Source organism: Podarcis erhardii (genome assembly GCF_964252035.2).
Source record: "Podarcis erhardii genome assembly, chromosome: 13".
Taxonomy (NCBI): domain Eukaryota; kingdom Metazoa; phylum Chordata; class Lepidosauria; order Squamata; family Lacertidae; genus Podarcis; species Podarcis erhardii.
Window position 1 is genome coordinate 21,360,029 of NC_138502.1, and position 18,205 is coordinate 21,378,233.

General features: G+C 39.4%; 1 protein-coding gene across 1 annotated transcript in view; it reads left to right on the forward strand.

Annotated features, from left to right (window-relative positions):
- The first annotated feature begins 3,290 nt into the window (after window positions 1-3,290).
- Window positions 3,291-18,205, forward strand: part of LOC309326372 (vomeronasal type-2 receptor 26-like) — a 28,473-nt gene continuing 13,558 nt past the window's right edge. The window contains exons 1-3 of the mRNA XM_081835007.1: window positions 3,291-4,318; window positions 5,977-6,204; window positions 8,116-8,242. Of these exons, the coding sequence (XP_081691133.1) occupies window positions 6,170-6,204; window positions 8,116-8,242 (162 nt within the window). The 5' untranslated portion in view covers window positions 3,291-4,318; window positions 5,977-6,169. The remainder of the gene's footprint in view (window positions 4,319-5,976; window positions 6,205-8,115; window positions 8,243-18,205) is intronic.

Here is an 18,205-nt window from a genome sequence, read left to right on the forward strand (position 1 = left end):
GCATCTAGAACAAAGCTAAAGATGCAAGACAGAGGTTCATATAACTGGTGCAAATTACTGAAAGAGACCTCTGTGGAAGCCTTCAAAGAAGAGCTAGTGCCAAAATGAGAGATACTTGCAAAAATGAAGTGGCATTTGTTTCTGGAATAGTCTGGAGGCCATAGCTTCAATCCTGAGAAAAAGATGAATGACTACAAAATAAAGGAAGCAATGACCACAATGAGAATTGTTTCCAAACCCTGGATCCAATCTTGAGTGAAGCCTAGGAGCTGGTATGGAATGGAAGTATTATTAAACCAATTGGAACCATTGACCATAGTATCAAATGTACAACAGTAGAGCACAAAACATTAGAAACAATAAAATAATAAAGACTCTGACTAATTAAAGAGGAGGCATTAATTAACAAAGCAAAAGGCTTATATTAATTATCTGTGGTGGAGAAGGGCGCTCTGCTTTGTTAAAAATCTTCATTTTATACTACTTTAAACTCTCCATCTTGTTTGTGTGGCACTGGCTATAAAAATGAAACTGAATTCAGCATGGGAATAGAATGCACTGTTTACTTAAAGCTTTTATAGGCAGACACTGCTAAGTGGGAGGTTAACAGAATCCAATATGGCAAAGATTGTTGGTATCATGTGGTGATTATTGGATGAGCAGTTGGAAGAGCTTAGAGCTGAGATGCTTACAATGGTGAATGAAAATGGATCAGAAAAGGCCAGACCTTTGGAAAACAATATTGATCAACATCTGCCCTCAGAACCCTCCAACACGATGATAGTAAAATCCAGGAAAAATCTTATTGAACACCATATACCCATTTTTTCTCATGAAAGAATGGTACTGGTTTTGGTTGTCATGATTTCACATGATTTTGCAAGACAATTTCTCCAAGGAATGGTGCCCAAAAATGTGTGTTTGTGGGCACTGTGCAAGATTGCACGACCCCAACCCTTTAAAAGGGGGGGGGGGTCGAGAGGGAAAATTGTGCTGCAAAATTATGCAAGACCTTGGTGACCAAAAATGCCACTGGTCTCTCATGATAAAAATTGGGATGCCCCAATTTTTCTGAGACACTTGCTGGGTATGCCATACAAGCTTACCAGACTGTTCACCTCCCACTGTTTTTCCAGTTATTTTCCTATACGTAGCAGAAACAGCAATGTCTGCAGACAGGGAGATGATTATCACCCCTATAATTATGAGCATATAATTACCCTGCTAAACAAACCCCAGGAAATGTATGTTCAAGGCCTTGAGAAAATAAACCACAACAATAGAAGTACTTATAAGAGTCTTCTCCAATGCTCAGAGCTGGCCCAAAGCAGAAAGAGCAGGCAAGGCCCTGTCATTCTGAGCTCTAACAGTTTTAGGATAAGCTTGCAGTCTTTGGGTGTGCTGTGGTTTCTTCCAGACTAAGCATATTTTGAGTTGCTCGAACAATCTGCACCTCACTGTATCTCTTTCTCCCAGCAGGGCCTCACTTATAGATCCTCCTACTAAAGGAAATACAACTTCTGTGTGCAGGCAGAAAAATTTGCACAATCTTGCAGTCAAGACCTGAGGTGCATTAAACAGAATTTTTTAAAGCTAAAAAAATTAAAAAACATGAAATAGGAGCGGAGGAAATGGATGCAGTCACCTTCTTTCACCAACTGATCAATGTAAAAACGGGGTCACATCTTGTTCAAATCAAGTTGAAACAAGACTCATCTGAATAAAAGTGGCATTGAAGAAAACAGTGACATTTTGTCCCCAAAATGCTAATGTTATTGATACTGCTGCTTGTTTTTGTCCCTCATATTGTGAGCAAGAACCATTCCATTCTTTACAGTTTGAAGACCCGATTTGTCCAATGCAAAGTAAGAAACATCACTTCACAGGAGTTTTCTCAGCCAGGAAATCTTGTCATTGGGTTTATTGCTTCTCGGTTTTACATGATGCACTTCCCTACAATTTCATCTGAACAGCCTTCTTTAGCACCCCAGAAGGAACTCATGTAAGTCACCCTCTTTTTCCTCTCTGTAGAATTAATGTTTTTATCTCACAGAAATTAAGAACAGATAATGGAGCAAAAAGAGGTATTTTCCTCTCTTATAATCTGAAATGTAAGATGCAAATCATATGTTGGTACTGAACTTTTATTGGCTGCACTTTCAGCATAGGTGGGTTTGTTTATTTTTTAGTAGATGTAAACCTGTTCCATATTTTATCACTTTATTCTACTGTTACTTTTTTGCAGTCTACTTATTTTATAGATCTAGTGTTCCACATTATATGCTTACGTAATTTATTTCTAGACACCTGATTTTAGAGAGCAGAAGGGCTGCCTTGGCGCAGTGCTTCTTTAAATCTGTTTTTGCTCCAGATTCATTTGTGTAAAAAGAGCAAATAAAGGAATATAGCACAAGTTTACAGTACCTTCTGATTCATTTGTAAATAATGCATATGATAGCCCTACCCTGGAAATATTCCATTGGATGTCCATGAGTTCTAGACTAGAAATATTTCACAGCTCTAGAATGTGTAGAGCATATGAAAATAGTTTTTCTGAATTGTTCAAAAGACTATAAGTCTATCCAAAAATCCTTACAATGGCTTTGTTGCAATGGATTTGCAGTAAAGTACACCTTACACTGCAATTTGTAATGCAGGAAATATTCTGTACACAGCAGATTTTTCTAATGAATGTAGAAGATTGTTCCTACTAAATAAATAGATCCGCCTGTTTTATTTCATGGAGGGGATAAAAAATATGAGACATAATTTTCTGTGTGCATCTTTGGTTCTTTCCCCCCATCTGTTTATTATATGTAATCTAATTTGTATTGCAGTGTGGTACCAAAAAACTACCAGGAGGTTCTTGCCATGGTATTTGCTGTAGAGGAGATAAACAAAAATCACCATATTTTGCCTAACATCACATTGGGCTTCCGAATCTATGATAGCATGCACAGGGTTGTAGTTACTTACAAGCTTTCACTGGATCTACTTTCTCCACGGCATATTTCAGCTCCAAATTATAAATGTGATCACCAGAACAATTTTATGGCCATTCTTGGAACAAAGTCCCCTGAGCTCACCTTCACTTTGGCCACTATTATAAACATGTACAAGATTCCTCAGGTGGGTGTTTTTGAGGATAGTGCTGAGATTGTGTGAGATATGAGCATTCAAAATGCTAAGTAAAGGGTTAATACTCACAAGGACTGCAACATTCTAAGAAAGAATATTGTGAGGTCATATAGCTTGTGCAGGAGGCAGTTGTGTAAGTTGGTACAGTTATGTCAGTTAATAACAGACTTTTTGTGTCAGAGACACTGAGCAGTAGGCCTGTTCAGTTCTGCTGCAGTCTGCCTCAAAGTTTGTTGGTCTGTATGAGTTTTAGTCTTAGTGATAAGCAGAGAGGGGGCTTGGAGGGGCATTTCTCCCTCTCTGCAGCTTGAGCTCCTGCACTTCTTTGGAGAAGAATATCAGACAAACCCTATGACTACTGAGACACCTTTCCAGGAACCAGTGGGTTACACCCTAAATTATGTTTATTTAGACTATTTCAAATTAAATGCACCAAGATTGCCTGGGCTTGAAATATCCATTGATGTGAACTAAGTGAAACTAGTTTAATAATGCATCTAACCCATTGCTTCGAATGAGAAAGTCATAGAAATATATCCTGCTATGCATCTGCTGCTGCTGCTGCTGTTGGTAGTAGCAGTAGTAGCAGTGGTAGTAGTAGTAATTAAATTTGTATACCGCCCTTCATCTGAAGATGCTATCATTATTTTCCCCTGGTAAATGAAACATTCATTGAAACCAAAGTAGTGGCTGTGGACAAAAATAATCCATATTAACAATGCATACCCTTAATCCACACATTTTCTGTGCTATTCATATCATATATGTGTTTGCTTTTAGTTCACCTATGATTGTCTTGACTCAAGGGTGACTGATAGAAGACAGTACCATTCCCTGTACCAGATGGTCCCTAATGAAGTCCATGAGTACAATGGGTTGGTCAAGTTACTTTTGCATTTCAAATGGACATGGATTGGTCTCTTTACTATGAAATACATTACTGGAGAAATTTTTTTGGAAGCATTAGTTCCCCAGCTTACCCTGAATTACATCTGTGTTGATTTTATACATAGGATATGGCCATTGGCTTATGCTGAAGGAATGATGGATTTGCTCCTTAGTGAATTTAATAAAATTTCAATTGCCATGACAAGCAAAGCCAATGTTTTTGTGGTCTATGGTAGTTCCATAGTGATGGACATTTTGATCAGGTATCTTCATATGGCACAACATCCTATAGGTAAAGTATGGCTTGTGACAAGTCATTGGGATTTCAAAACCACCAATGAAAGGAGGTGGAATATGCACCATTTACAGGGTGCATTATCTATATCTCTACACTCAAATGAACCCCTGGGATTCAGGACATTTCTTCTGAGTTTGAATCCTTTTGAGAAAAAACAAAATGATTTGATCAAGGATTTCTGGGAAAAGACCTTCAAGTGCTCATTGAAAAATAATAATGTGGATGAAGAGCCTAAGAAACGTTGCACTGAGGAGGAGAAATTGGAGAGTCTTCCATTACAAATCTTTGAAATGAGCATGACTGGCAGCAGCTATGCTGTGTACAATGTTCCTCATGCAGTGGCACATGCTCTACATGCTATGTATCAATCTAGATTCAAACAAAAATCACAGATACCTAGAGTGGATTTGCAGAATCTGCAGCCATGGCAGGTAATTTTACCCACAGCACAGTATTTTCTGCTCATGGGTGGCCTAGAATACCATATTATTCCACAGCTGTGTATAAAAAAAAATCAAAATCTCATGTACATAAACAGATCTTACATTTAAGGCTTTTTCTTTCCTATCAAATAGCTTGGTGAGAATTGCTGGCTTCCCTGTTTGCTGTGTTATACATAGCACTTTCACTAATAATTCATCCACTTTTATGTCATACCTCCTAAATGAGCAAATATTGGTCTGGTAGTCTTCCCCTACTGACGTCTCTGATAGACCCTATGTATAGGTTGACTCTACAATTCTGCATTTTCCAGGGCTCCTGATAACATTCTCACTGCTGGCTAATATACCAGGAACACTTATTTAAAGAAAGAAACAGGAGGATTTTTTTTTTTTTTTTTACTTTTTCATCTTTTATTAGAAAGCATCATCATCATGTTGAGTTTTTGCCTGAACTTGAAAAATTATTCATTTGTCTCTTCCCAAGCTCCTTTAACTTGGTGGAAATGTGTCTTGCTGCCACACCATCTTCATTGATACATTTGGATACTTCTGAACCTATTGTTGTCCAGTTTTGTATGATGGATCCTAAGAGGGATAAACAGGTTTTTGACCCCTTTCCTGAATCAGGTGGAGGAGGAGCCACCTCCAAGTATGCAGAAGTGATGACTCCTAATAAGTTAGCTGCCAGAGACCAGGCTGCCTACCTGAAAATAACTATTACTCAGGTGTGACAGGCTGTTCCTTAAAGACGAAATTTCTTATGCTATGCCGATGACCTGCAGTGGGTGTGGCTCTGAAGACCCATAGTTTTAATCTGGCAGTTTCTGGTAAAGAGTGATGGCACAACTTCCTTACATGAGTTCATTGGCTAGGATAGTAAGGAAACTTTGCATGATAATTCCTAAGATTGAGAACCTAGTTTTTGTCTATGTTTGGTTACAATTGGATACAATTTTAAATCAAGATGATGAACTGAACCTTTCAAAACTTTGCTGTTTTTAAACAAAACTACCAATATTCTGTACTATTTTATGAATTAACTTTAGAATTATTTTTTATGGTGAAACTAGATGAAGGGTTTTTTATTTCATAAAATGTCTGGACTGGCTACACACACACAACTAGTGCACACCTCTCTGAAAATTATGGTTGTATTCACCACTCTGAGGATTCAAATATTTTACCCCTTTCTATATTTTTTGAATGTAGCTCCATCCCTTTCTAAGAAATCTCACATTCAACAACAGTGCTGGAGAGACAATACAGCTTAACGAACATGGAGAGATAATGGCAGGATTTGATGTGACCAACTGGGTAATGTTTCCAAATCAATCTTTTGGTAGTGTCAAAATTGGAAGGCTGGATCTTCAAGCTCCTCCAGGCAAGGAATTAACCATTCAGGATGAACGCATTGTGTGGCATAGAACATTTAACCAGGTGAGCTAGGAAGACTTGTAAATCTTTTTCTCCCAAATAACTGGAAATGGATTGTTCAAATGTGTCTGACGACTTTTTTTCAATATTGTTACATACACTCCAATTAGTGCACCCAATTCTGCAATCAGCAAAAGGTTTCAAGACCTCCAACATGTACCCTGGGTTGGTTTCATTTAAACATGATCACTGTAGACTCAGGAAATGCTTGCAATGTAAGGCTAATGTGTAGATATATTCACAGTAAGCATAAGAAATTGGTTCATAGCCCTAATTTCAGATGTATAGTATTTCCATTGATTTCCCATCCTTCCTCACATGATCCCAGGGATGGTTACAGATAAAACATCAGCAAATCAATCAAATGCAACATTCATAATACAGAAATAAAACAATAACTAATAATTTAATTGAACACAGAAAATAAAAAAGGCAAAGAATAAATGAATAGCAGCTGGCCTTCTGAAAGAAGAGTGTTTTCAACTGCCAGCAAAAGAGTAAATGGTTGGCAGCAGAACTACTTAGGAAGGGGGATTCAAAAAATGGAACATTAAAACTAAGATGGCCCTGGAGTAAGCTGCTTACTCACAGTCTTCAGGTAGTAATACGAGCACGAAATACGAGCAGGAAAATATATGGGGATATCATTCCCCAACAAATCTCCCCAGGCTCCAGTGGGATTAGAACCACCAATATCACAGCATTGTATTGTCCTACTAGGGAATTCAAGTCTATGTCTCTTTCTGAATCAGTTTCAGGTGTGCTAATCATTTGATCACTTTCACAAACCCTTCAACGTCATCTTTGGGCATCAGAAGAAGACGAGCACCTTAATCATGGGCCAGGAGCAAATTGGTAGCCAGTGCCATTCTCTCAGCAGTGGTGTGACTGGTTGCCAATACTGTGTCCCAGTAAGCTGTCAAGCAACTGTAATTTGCATCAGTTTCAGCCTCTTGACCAGCCTCAAGAGATTCCCCACATAGACACCAGGGCTACAGCCCCCCTTGTTTCAGATGTTACAGAGAAGTAGAGTCCATTACGTCAACTCACAAGGATACCATGGTCAATGGCAGCAAAAGCCATTGACATGTCCCCTGTCCTTCACCTCATAACCAGGCATGAAACCAGACTGGCATGTGTCAGCCATGATACACTGGAAAAGAGATATAGGACATAGTATAGAATTAAGTGTGTTGGAAAAATTGAGGAGTAAGTATTTAAAATTTACAGATTGTGATACGTTGAAAGACGTAATAAAACTTCATGAAGATTATATATAGGTGGTATTTTATGCCGAGTAAATTAGCGAAAATGTATAAATCAGAATCAAGTACCTGTTGCCAGTGTCAAGAAAGGGAGGGTACTTTTTAACATATGTGGTGGACATGTAGAATTCCGCAGGAATTCTGGGAGGTGATATATAATGAAATCAAAAAATGTTATAAAAAGACCAGAAACCTTCTTCCAAGGTATATTAGGAACAGATGCCCCCGCAGAACTGCAGAATTTCTTTAAGCAATTACAGCAGTCTGAGGTATATGCTCAGAAATAGAAAGAGAAAAGGAGGAGTGGAAGAAAAAATTATTGGAATATGCAGAATTGGCAAATTTAACCAACAGAATAAGAAATCAGGAAGATGGCGTGTTTAAGAAAAAGGGGAAAATGTTTGCAGAATACCTCCAGAATTATGCAAAGCAAGATAAAGTGTTAGCAGGATTAGTCTAAAAGTAGCAGTTTAAATTCTTAAAATTATAGTGGGGGGAATTGAATAAAAGGGGAATTAGAATATGTAGTCTTAATTGATAAATATATGGAACCATGGAAGTGGTAAAGATATCTATTATTCAATGTGTGGTGATATTCAATGAAATGTGAATTGTAATGAAAATAATAAAATTGGATATTTATTTATAGATTCTTCCCACTTCTCTGTGTAATGACAAGTGCCGTCCTGGATACAGTAGGAAAAAGAAGGAAGGGGAGCCTTTTTGCTGTTATGAATGTGTTCCTTGTCCAGAAGGGAAGATTTCTAACCAGACAGGTAGGAGATATGGATGTCACAAAGGTCAATGTGCCTTTGAAACTTAAGGTAGGTATTTTCAGTACATTCCTGTACTACTAATTATTTTAACAGTATCATAACTGTTTTTAATGTACAGTTTTAAAATGTTGCATCTGTTGGGATCTGTTGGTAAAGGGTAAAGGGTAAAGGGCACCTGTTGGGATCTGTTGGTAAAGGGTGAGTTGACCATGTGCTTGGTCCACAGAGTGATACATTGAAACCCACCATATGGATTTAAAGGGGGAAAACAATCATGCTTAACATGTGCATCATCTTGTTTGAATGATGAAAAAATTCCATATGCAGTACAGTTTCCACCAACAATGTAAACAATTGCTTTTCAGAAGTAGCCCAGTCCAAATATAAGACATGTAGTAAAACAAGCTACTATTTAGACTTTCATGTCCTGATATCAGCAATTCTGGCCAGGGCCTTAGAAGGACACCAAATGGGTTTTATTATATATCTTTTGCTAACTATTGGTATTGGAAGTAACATCTCTTATTCTATATTTCACTACAGAACTTTATTGTGAGACACATCACATCAAGGGGAAGCTGAATTTTCAAAAATTCATCTTCATTATAATTTTCCAATGATATATATAACAGAAAAATTTAATACGCATTACTTATTCCATTTTTATTAACCCCACCATAGAAAAATAGATATAAAGCAAAAACAAAAACAAAAAAGATATGTATATTGAGAAATTGAAATTACATGATCTGAGAATCAATTAATCTCAATTTATTTCTTCAAATAATGTGAATCAATAGAATGATTTATTTATTTATTTATTTATTCGTTTATTCATTTATTACTTATACACCATCCATCTGACTGGTTTGCCCCAACCACTCTGGGCGGCTTCCAACAGATGTCTTTGAAAAGTTGCATAGTTCTTTAACTGTTTGACATCTGATGAGATGACATTCCACAGGGCAGGTGCCACCACTTAGAAAGCCCTCTGCTTTGTTCCCTATAACTTCATTTCTAGCAGTGAGGGAACTGCCAGAAGCACTGGCAGAGGAATAGGAGTGCCGGTGAAACGCACAGCCCCCGGCAGCGCGATCCCAGTAAGTGCCATCGCAGCTCCCCCCCATACCCTGCCCCAGGATGCGCACCAGCCCCGCCCCACCTGCTCTCCGCTCCCTGGTGCCAGAGCATGAAGCTCCATGACTAACCAGAAGGCCCTCGGAGCTGGACATTATTGTCTGAGATGAACAGGGCCTGAATATATACATACTCATATATACAGGGCCTGAATTGTGCTCAGAAATGTACTGGGAGCCAACGTAGATCTTTAAGACCAGTGTTATAACATCATGCTCATCAGGGAGGAAGGTGTCTGTGATTTTTTAAATTAATGCTTTCTGCTAGTTCTTCCAGGGCTGGCATAGCTTCCCCCCAGTTCTGGACTAGGATCTGTGGAATAATGTGCCATATATCACAAAACACCTTCTTTGCTGATATCTCACATCGGACGGAACTGTTCTTTGCTTAAAAGCAAGGATGGATAGCTTCCGCATGTGAGGAGGTTGCAGATGAATGACAACCCTTGGCTAATGAACTTGGAAATGAGGAGAGATTTAATGCAGCTCCTACAATGACTATAAAAGTATCCAATTTTTTTAAATTTTATTCTAGATATGGATGCCTGCACAGAATGTCCAGAAGATCAATATTCAAACTTCCACCAGAACCAATGCATTCCCAAAGTCATAACCTACCTTTCATACGAGGAACCTTTAGGAATGACTTTAGCTTTGTCTGCTCTTGCTCTTGCTCTGATCACAGCTTTGGTGATAATAATATTTGTGAAGCACCAGAACACACCCATCGTCAAAGCCAACAACCGAAGTGTCACCTACATTCTTCTCGTATCCCTCCTACTGTGTTTCCTCTGCTGCTTGCTTTTTATTGGAAAACCTGGACAACTAATTTGCTTACTCCGACAAACAACTTTTGGCATCATATTTTCTCTTGCTCTTTCCAGCTTGTTAGCTAAAACCATCACTGTAGTCCTGGCATTTATGGCTACTAGACCAGGATCTAGAATGAGAAAATGGATGGGGAAAAAGCTGACAAACTCTATCATGTTTTCAGGCTCCTTTATTCAAGCAGGAATTTGTACCCTTTGGCTGAGTATTTCTCCCCCATACGCAGATACAGACATGTCCTCCGTCAATGGGGAAATTATAGCAGAGTGTAACGAAGGTTCAACTGTCATGTTTTATAGTGTCCTGGGCTATATGTGCTTCCTGGCCCTTGTCAGCTTCACGGTGGCATACCTTGCTAGGAGGTTGCCAGACACTTTCAATGAAGCCAAATTTATCACTTTCAGCATGATGGTGTTCTGCAGTGTTTGGTTGTCCTTTGTTCCTGCCTACCTGAGCACCAAAGGAAAATACATGGTGGCTGTGGAGATCTTCTCTATCTTATCCTCTAGTGCTGGGTTACTGCTTTGCGTCTTTTCCCCTAAATGCTATATTCTTTTGTTCAGGGCTGACTTGAATAACAGGGAGCAACTAAAATCAGGAAAAGACTAAGTTATATGAGAATTAAAAACAGATAGCACTTCCCTCCCCCCCCCCTTTCAAGTATGCGTTCTGAATGGTAGAATGAATAGTATAATGACCGACACATACAGTACTTCACAGAGGTTAAATATACCGAGAAACATCCTTTCTAAAGCTTTCTTGACCTGAAAATTAATCTCAGCGATGTTAATGGACCTTTTCTTTGACATTTCGATGAAATTATTTGCAAGTCAAGATCCACAAGGTGAAGTTGCATATTTATTCTCTTCATACTCATCAGCCAAACATAATTATTGACTGAAATTTCCACGAATAAATATAAAATAGGCACTGAAAGTAATAATATATTGTTTTTTTTTCTCTCTGTTGGAAAAACGTTAGTGAAAATGGTGGTTCATGGACCAGTGCCTGTATGTAAGCAATTGGCTGCTGGTCTGTGGTGATTTCCCAGGAATTACAGGAGTAGGAAGGGAAGGGAAAGGGCAGCCAGGATAAGGAGGAGGAGGAAGATTTCCGGAGGCGGCGCGAATGACAATGGCTGCCCTCTTCTAACTGTGAAGGGGGAGCTCCGCAGAAACGGGTCGTCCGCTACGGCGAAGCGGAGACCCACATCAGAAAACCACAGGCAGCGAAAGCCTGTGGCCGTGGGACTTGGCGGGCACCAGAAGCGCCCCCCGAAACGGAGAAGAGACCCCGTAAGGGGTATCGGAACGTGGAAGGGCTGGCACGGTGCTGTGAGTCGATCGCTCTTTCTGTGGAGTGAAGCCGCGTAGCCGCTGTCGGTGAGCGCTGACCTTTTTTCCTGGGAACATCCGATTCGAAAAGCAGCAATCCGTGAGTAAGAAATGATAGAAAGAATTGGAGGCTAAATTACTGTTAATTCAGCTAAAAGCGGGAGACGCAACCAGGAAGTCCATCTCTCGCCTCTGCTTAAGATCTAAAGCAAAGGACTTTGATGCTTGGAGCCTTTGAAGAGGCGCTAAAAGCAATCAATCTGTACATCTACTGGAGCTGTTTCTATGGAGATCTAGGATTTAATTGTTTAAGTGATCTACTTCTTAGCATGGACTGTGCTTTACCTCTTCTGTTGGAACTACAACCTTACAGAGAAACCCAGGCAGCCGGACTGCCTGTTTAACAGAACTGTCAGATTGCAAATTTTGACACTTTGTTGCTTTGGTTTGCTACAAGCTGAGTGTTACTGGAACTGTTATATTGAATCATCTTTTCTGGCACTTGCTGCAGACATTGTTATGCTTTTAAGACCAACTCTGCTAACTACAGAAAAACTGAAGGTTCTTTGGAAACTAATGGCTGTTTGGACATTGTTTTAGAAGTATTAGAACTTCGAAAGGGCTGGAGTTTTAAACAACTGATTTTAACAATTTGACTTCTCCCCTCAAAACATATTTGAACTCCCTCTAGAGGATTTTGGACTTACAACTGTATGTGACTCTGCTTTCTCTTTCCTTTCCTCCTATCTGGTTGTTTACCCTCTGGGCTGGTGGATTCCTATGGGAACACACTCAGTTTGACCTTGACTAGCAGACAGAATTGGAATGAGTGGCACTGGGAAAACAAGAGCGGCTAAAGCGAAAGCTAAACAAACAACTTTGACTTTAACTTCACAGCCGCGTAGATCATCTGTCCCTGCTGTTTTGGAAGTGGAAGAAGGAATTGAGCAACCTTTGCTGGAAGATATGGCAGCAGGAGGATCCACCTCAGTACTAGATAAAATCTTTGAAAAATTGGAAGCTTTGGACAAAAAAGTGGATGAGCAAACAGCTAAGATTGACCAAAATACAGCCAGTGTTAATAAATTAACTGAACAAGTTACTTTGAATGCACAATCAATTGGCAAATTATTTGAAGCCACCGCAGAAAACCGGAAATTGGCAGAGGAAGCCAACCAAAAAGTTGAAGAATTAAAGCAGGAGGTAAAACCATTGCATAAGCAGATTGGAGAACAGCAGGCCTATCTGTCTATGATAGAACTACGGGCTCGGGAAAATAATCTGAGATTGAGGTCAATATTAGAACTTGAACAAGGGAATTTAATTGAGTTCCTGACAAAAGAATTTTCCAAGTTTTGGTCTTTGGAGGAAGAAAAGGACTTTAAAATTGTGACTGCTTTTAGACTTGGAAAATTAACAAGGAAAGACAGGCCCAGAGACTGCTTGATTACTCTGAGATCTAAGGAGGAAAGGGATAAAATACTAGGCCTACATTATGAAAAGTCACTTGAAATTTTGGATAGAAGAGCAGAGATCTACAAAGATATCTCAAAACAACTTCTGGACCTTAGATCCACCTACACTGAGTTAGTAAGATTGCTGAGGAGCAATTCAATTGTTTTCAGGTGGGAATTTCCCCAAGGATTATCTTTTACATTCAGAGGGAAGAAAGTGAAAATTTAAACAGCCGAGGATAAAGAAATTTTTTTGAGTACCTACGGAGAGGACCTTCAGAAAGGGATCGAAACACCTTCAGGGTCTGGACCATCGCCTGCACCTACACCTACACCTTCGGGGTCTGAAGATCAGGAGAAAAAGACACCACCACTAGAGGAATAACAGATTTGTCCAGGATGTCTCTGCAACTTCTGAGTTGGAACATCAATGGCGCCAACTCCCTGGAAAAAAGGAGAATAATATTTCACATATTGAAAAAAGAACAATTGGACATTATTTGCTTGCAAGAAACACATGTGACCAGGCTCCACAGAAAAGTGTTAATAAACAAAAGATTAGGCCAAGAATTTATCTCTTCGGACCGAGTCAAGAAAAGAGGAGTGGTGATATATGCAAAGGAGAGCCTGTCACCAAAATTTTTATTTAAAGATGAGCAAGGAAGAATTTTGGCAATTGAGATACAAAACCAAGGAGAAAAGTTTCTGATATTAGGAATCTATGCACCAAATGAGGGGAAATCGGAATTTTATAAGAAGCTGCATGAGATAATGCTGGACTATCTGAACTACGACAACATCATCATGATGGGAGACATGAATGGGGTGGCATCAACCAACATGGATAAGTCACATAGCCAAAATGTGACAAAAGATGGCAGACTACCTAAAACATTTTTTGAACTGACTGACAATATGGACTTGATTGACATTTGGAGAACAAAGAACCCCCTGGGAAGAGAAGGAACATTCTTTTCTGAAGCCCAACTGACATGGACAAGAATCGACCAAATATGGATAACTAGAGGTCTGGCACCTAAGACTAGAAAAGTGGAAATCTGCCCAAAGACCTGCTCCGACCATAATGCCGTAAAGATGGATATGAGACTAACTCCAACCGGCTCCTTCAGATGGAAGATGAATGACAATTTGTATAGAGATCAGGAGATTACTAAAAAGGCCCAAAAAGCTTTGAAGGACTACTTTGAGATAAATTTGAACACTACGGTGGAAAAAAGAATCATCTGGGACGCAAGTAAAGCGGTTATGAGGGGGTTCCTGATACAACAGAACACTATAAAGAAAAGAACACAGAATGAGAAAAAGGATAAGATCTTGGAGAAAATTAAAGAATGTGAGAAGAAGTTAAGATCGAGACCGATGTCAAGGGAGATTTTGAGAGAAATTAAACTTTATCAAGCACAATATTCTAAATTGATAAATCAGGAAGTGGAGTGGAAAGTTAAGCTAATGAAACAAAGATCATTTGAATCGGCAAATAAATGTGGAAAACTGTTAGCATGGCAGTTGAAAAAGAGACAAAAATTAAACACGGTCACAAATCTAGAGATTGAAGGAAGAAATATTCAGAATCCAATGGAGATCAGAAAGTGTTTCCAGAGATATTTCAAACAACTATACACTCAAGGGCCGCAAAATGAGGTTGAGATAGAACAATTTTTGACAAGGAATGGTCTACCAAAGCTGTCTCAAGAAAATAGAACAATCCTGAACCATAAAATAACACAAGAGATTGAAGAAGCCATTCAGAATATGCAATTGGGCAAATCTCCAGGGCCAGATGGGCTTACCTCCAAATATTATAAGACATTGAAAGACTATCTGATACATCCATTAATGGAGGTTTGCAATGAAATTATGGAGGGGAAGAAGGCACCGGAGTCGTGGAAAGAAGCTTTCATCACATTGATACCTAAACTAGAAAGTGAAAAGACACAACTTAAGAACTACCGCCCCATCTCCCTCCTAAATGTGGATTACAAAATATTTGCAGACATTTTAGCAAGCAGATTTTAAAAAGTTTTAAATGAAGTAATCCACAAGGACCAGGCAGGCTTTCTCCCAGGCAGACATTTGTTTGCTAACACAAGGAACATTATTGACATTCTGGAACTTTTGCAAACAAATATCAATACAAAAGCAGTGTTAATATTTATAGATGCAGAGAAGGCCTTTGATAATATTTCATGGAAGTTTATGAAGAAAAACTTGGAAGGGATGGGAGTGGGACGGGGATTTGAGAATGGGATAGATGCAATTTATTCAGAACAAAAGGCTAAATTGATAGTGAACAATGTGGTGACGGAAGAGTTCAAAATTGAAAAAGGAACACGACAAGGTTGTCCTATCTCTCCTTTGTTATTTATTTCGGTCCTGGAGGTGCTCTTGAATATGATTAGAGGAGACCGGTTGGTGGAAGGAATTCAGGTTGGAGCGAAACAGTATAAACTTAAAGCTTTTGCAGATGACCTGGTTTTGACCCTACAGGAGCCAGAATCTAGCACGAAAAGGGTATTACAATTGATTCAGGAGTTTGGTCGGGTGGCGGGATTTAAACTCAACAAGCAGAAAACTAAAGTATTGGAAAAAAATTTAACACCTTTAGAATCAGAAAGGTTTCAGAAAGAGACAGAGTTAAACGTGGTTAAAAAAGTAAGATACCTAGGGGTAAACATAACAGCGAAGAATATGAGTCTATTTAAGGATAACTATGAAAAGTGTTGGTCTGAAATTAAAAGGGATTTAGAAATTTGGTCAAGATTGAAACTTTCCTTGTCAGGACGAATTGCTGCTATAAAGATGAATGTACTGCCAAAAATGCTGTTTTTGTTCCAGACTTTACAGATTGTGGATAAAATGGAGTGTTTTGGGAGGTGGCAAAGAGATATTTCCAAATTTGTCTGGCAGGGCAAAAAGCCCAGAATTAAGTTCAAGATACTAACTGATGCTAAAGAAAGAGGGGGCTTTGCCCTGCCAGACTTAAAGTTGTATTATGAATCAGCAGCTTTCTGCTGGTTGAAAGATTGGCTGCTTCTTGAAAACACTGATGTTTTGGATCTGGAAGGTTTTAACAATGCTTATGGATGGCATGCATATTTGTGGTATGACAAGGTTAAAAGTCACAAGGCTTTCAAGAACCATATTGTCAGGAAAGCAGTGTTTAATGTCTGGACAAAATATAAAGACTTATTGGAAAACAAGACCCCAAGGTGGTTATCACCAATGGAAGCTAAGGCCCGGAAAAGACTCAATATGGAGGCCAAATGGCCGAAATATTGGGAAATATTAGAAAAAGATGGAGATAATTGGAGGCTGCAGAGTTTGGAGAAACTAAAAGATAAAGTGCGAGATTGGTTACATTATGCTCAGATTAAAGAGGTTTTTAAGTTGGATAAAAATATAGGATTCCAGGTGGAAAAATCAAAGTTGGAAACGGAATTGTTAGAACCTAAGACTAAGGTACTTTCAAGAATGTATAACTTGCTGTTAAAATGGAATACACAAGATGAAACGGTCAAATCGGCTATGATAAAATGGGCACAGGACATTGGGTATAATATCATGTTTGCTGACTGGGAAAGGTTATGGACCACCGGTTTGAAATTCACGGCATGTAATGCCTTGAAAGAAAATATTATGAAAATGATATATAGGTGGTACATGACTCCAGTCAAGCTTGCAAAAATATACCATTTGTCTGATAATAAATGTTGGAAATGTAAAGAAACTGAAGGAACGTTCTTTCACCTCTGGTGGACCTGCCCTAGAGTTAAGGCTTTCTGGGAAATGATATATAACGAGTTGAAAAAGGTATTTAAGTATACCTTCCCTAAGAAACCAGAGGCCTTTCTTTTAGGCATCGTCGGCCAGAGGGTGTTAAAGAAGGACCGAACATTTTTTATGTATGCAACAACAGCAGCAAGGATACTTGTCGCCAAGCACTGGAAAACCCAAGATTTGCCCACACTGGAAGAATGGCAGATGCAACTGATAGACTATATGGAGCTAGCAGAAATGACTGGCAGAATCCGAGACCGGGGAGAAGAGGCTGTGGAGGAGGACTGGAAGAAATTTAAGGACTATTTACAAAAATATTGTAAATTGTATGAGTGTTAAGAAAGATGTAAGATTATTAACAATATGGCACCATTAAGTTAGTTAAAAGGAATATGAAGATAAATGAAAAGATAAGAAAAGATAGGATAAGAAAAGATAGGAAGGAAACTACCTACCTATCTGCAGGGTCATAGCTAGGGGGTGGTAAGGTGGGCCACCACCATGGGGCATAGGCGACGGGGGGGCACATAATTGACTTAAAAATATGTCCTTATATATAAATATTGATTATTGCCTCATAAGAAACGGTTTTTAATAGAGGGTGAATTGAATGGGTGGAGGTTTTGGGGTTGGAGGAGAGGTGGAAAGAAGAGCTAATTTGTCCATGGCTAGGGGGCACAATGTGGACAGTTCTGCCAGGGGCACAAGATCACCTAGTTACGGCTCTGCCTATCTGCCTATGTCAAGGGGGATGGGCTGGAGTTGCTGCTGCTGCTGCTGAGCCTGAATTGGGAGTAGGAAGACAGGGCCCTTGGAAACACTGAGCCAGGAGAGGGAGGAGAAACCCATAAAGAAGCAAGGATCTACAATAAAACACCAGTCTGGATGGGTCCCTTGTTTCTTTACACCTATCTACCCCTGCCCAAACAAGCTGACCCACATAGAATATAACTCAAATTAATCACCCTTCTTAAGAGTCAACAGCCCCCAACTGTTATTGATGTTGGGTTTTCAATCTATGCATATTTTTATGGTTGGCATGTAAAGGTAAAAAAGGTGAAGGACCCCTCGAAGGTTAAGTCCAGTCAAAGGCAACTGTGGGGTTGCGACGCTTATCTTGCTTCAGATCGAGGGAGCCAGCATTTGTCCGCAGACACCTTTCCGGGTCATGTGGCCAGCATGGCTAAACTGCTTCTGGCCAACGGAAACACTGTTACCTTCCCATTGCAGTGGTACCTATTTATCTACTTGCACTGGCATGCTTTTGAACTGCTAGGTTGGCAGAACCTGTGACAAAGCAACTGGAGATTCCTTTGTTACAGGGCCTCAAATTGCCGACCTTCTGATCAGCAAGACCAAGAGGCTCAGTGATTTAGACCACAGTGATTGTACTAAAAATTATTATGCAGCGCC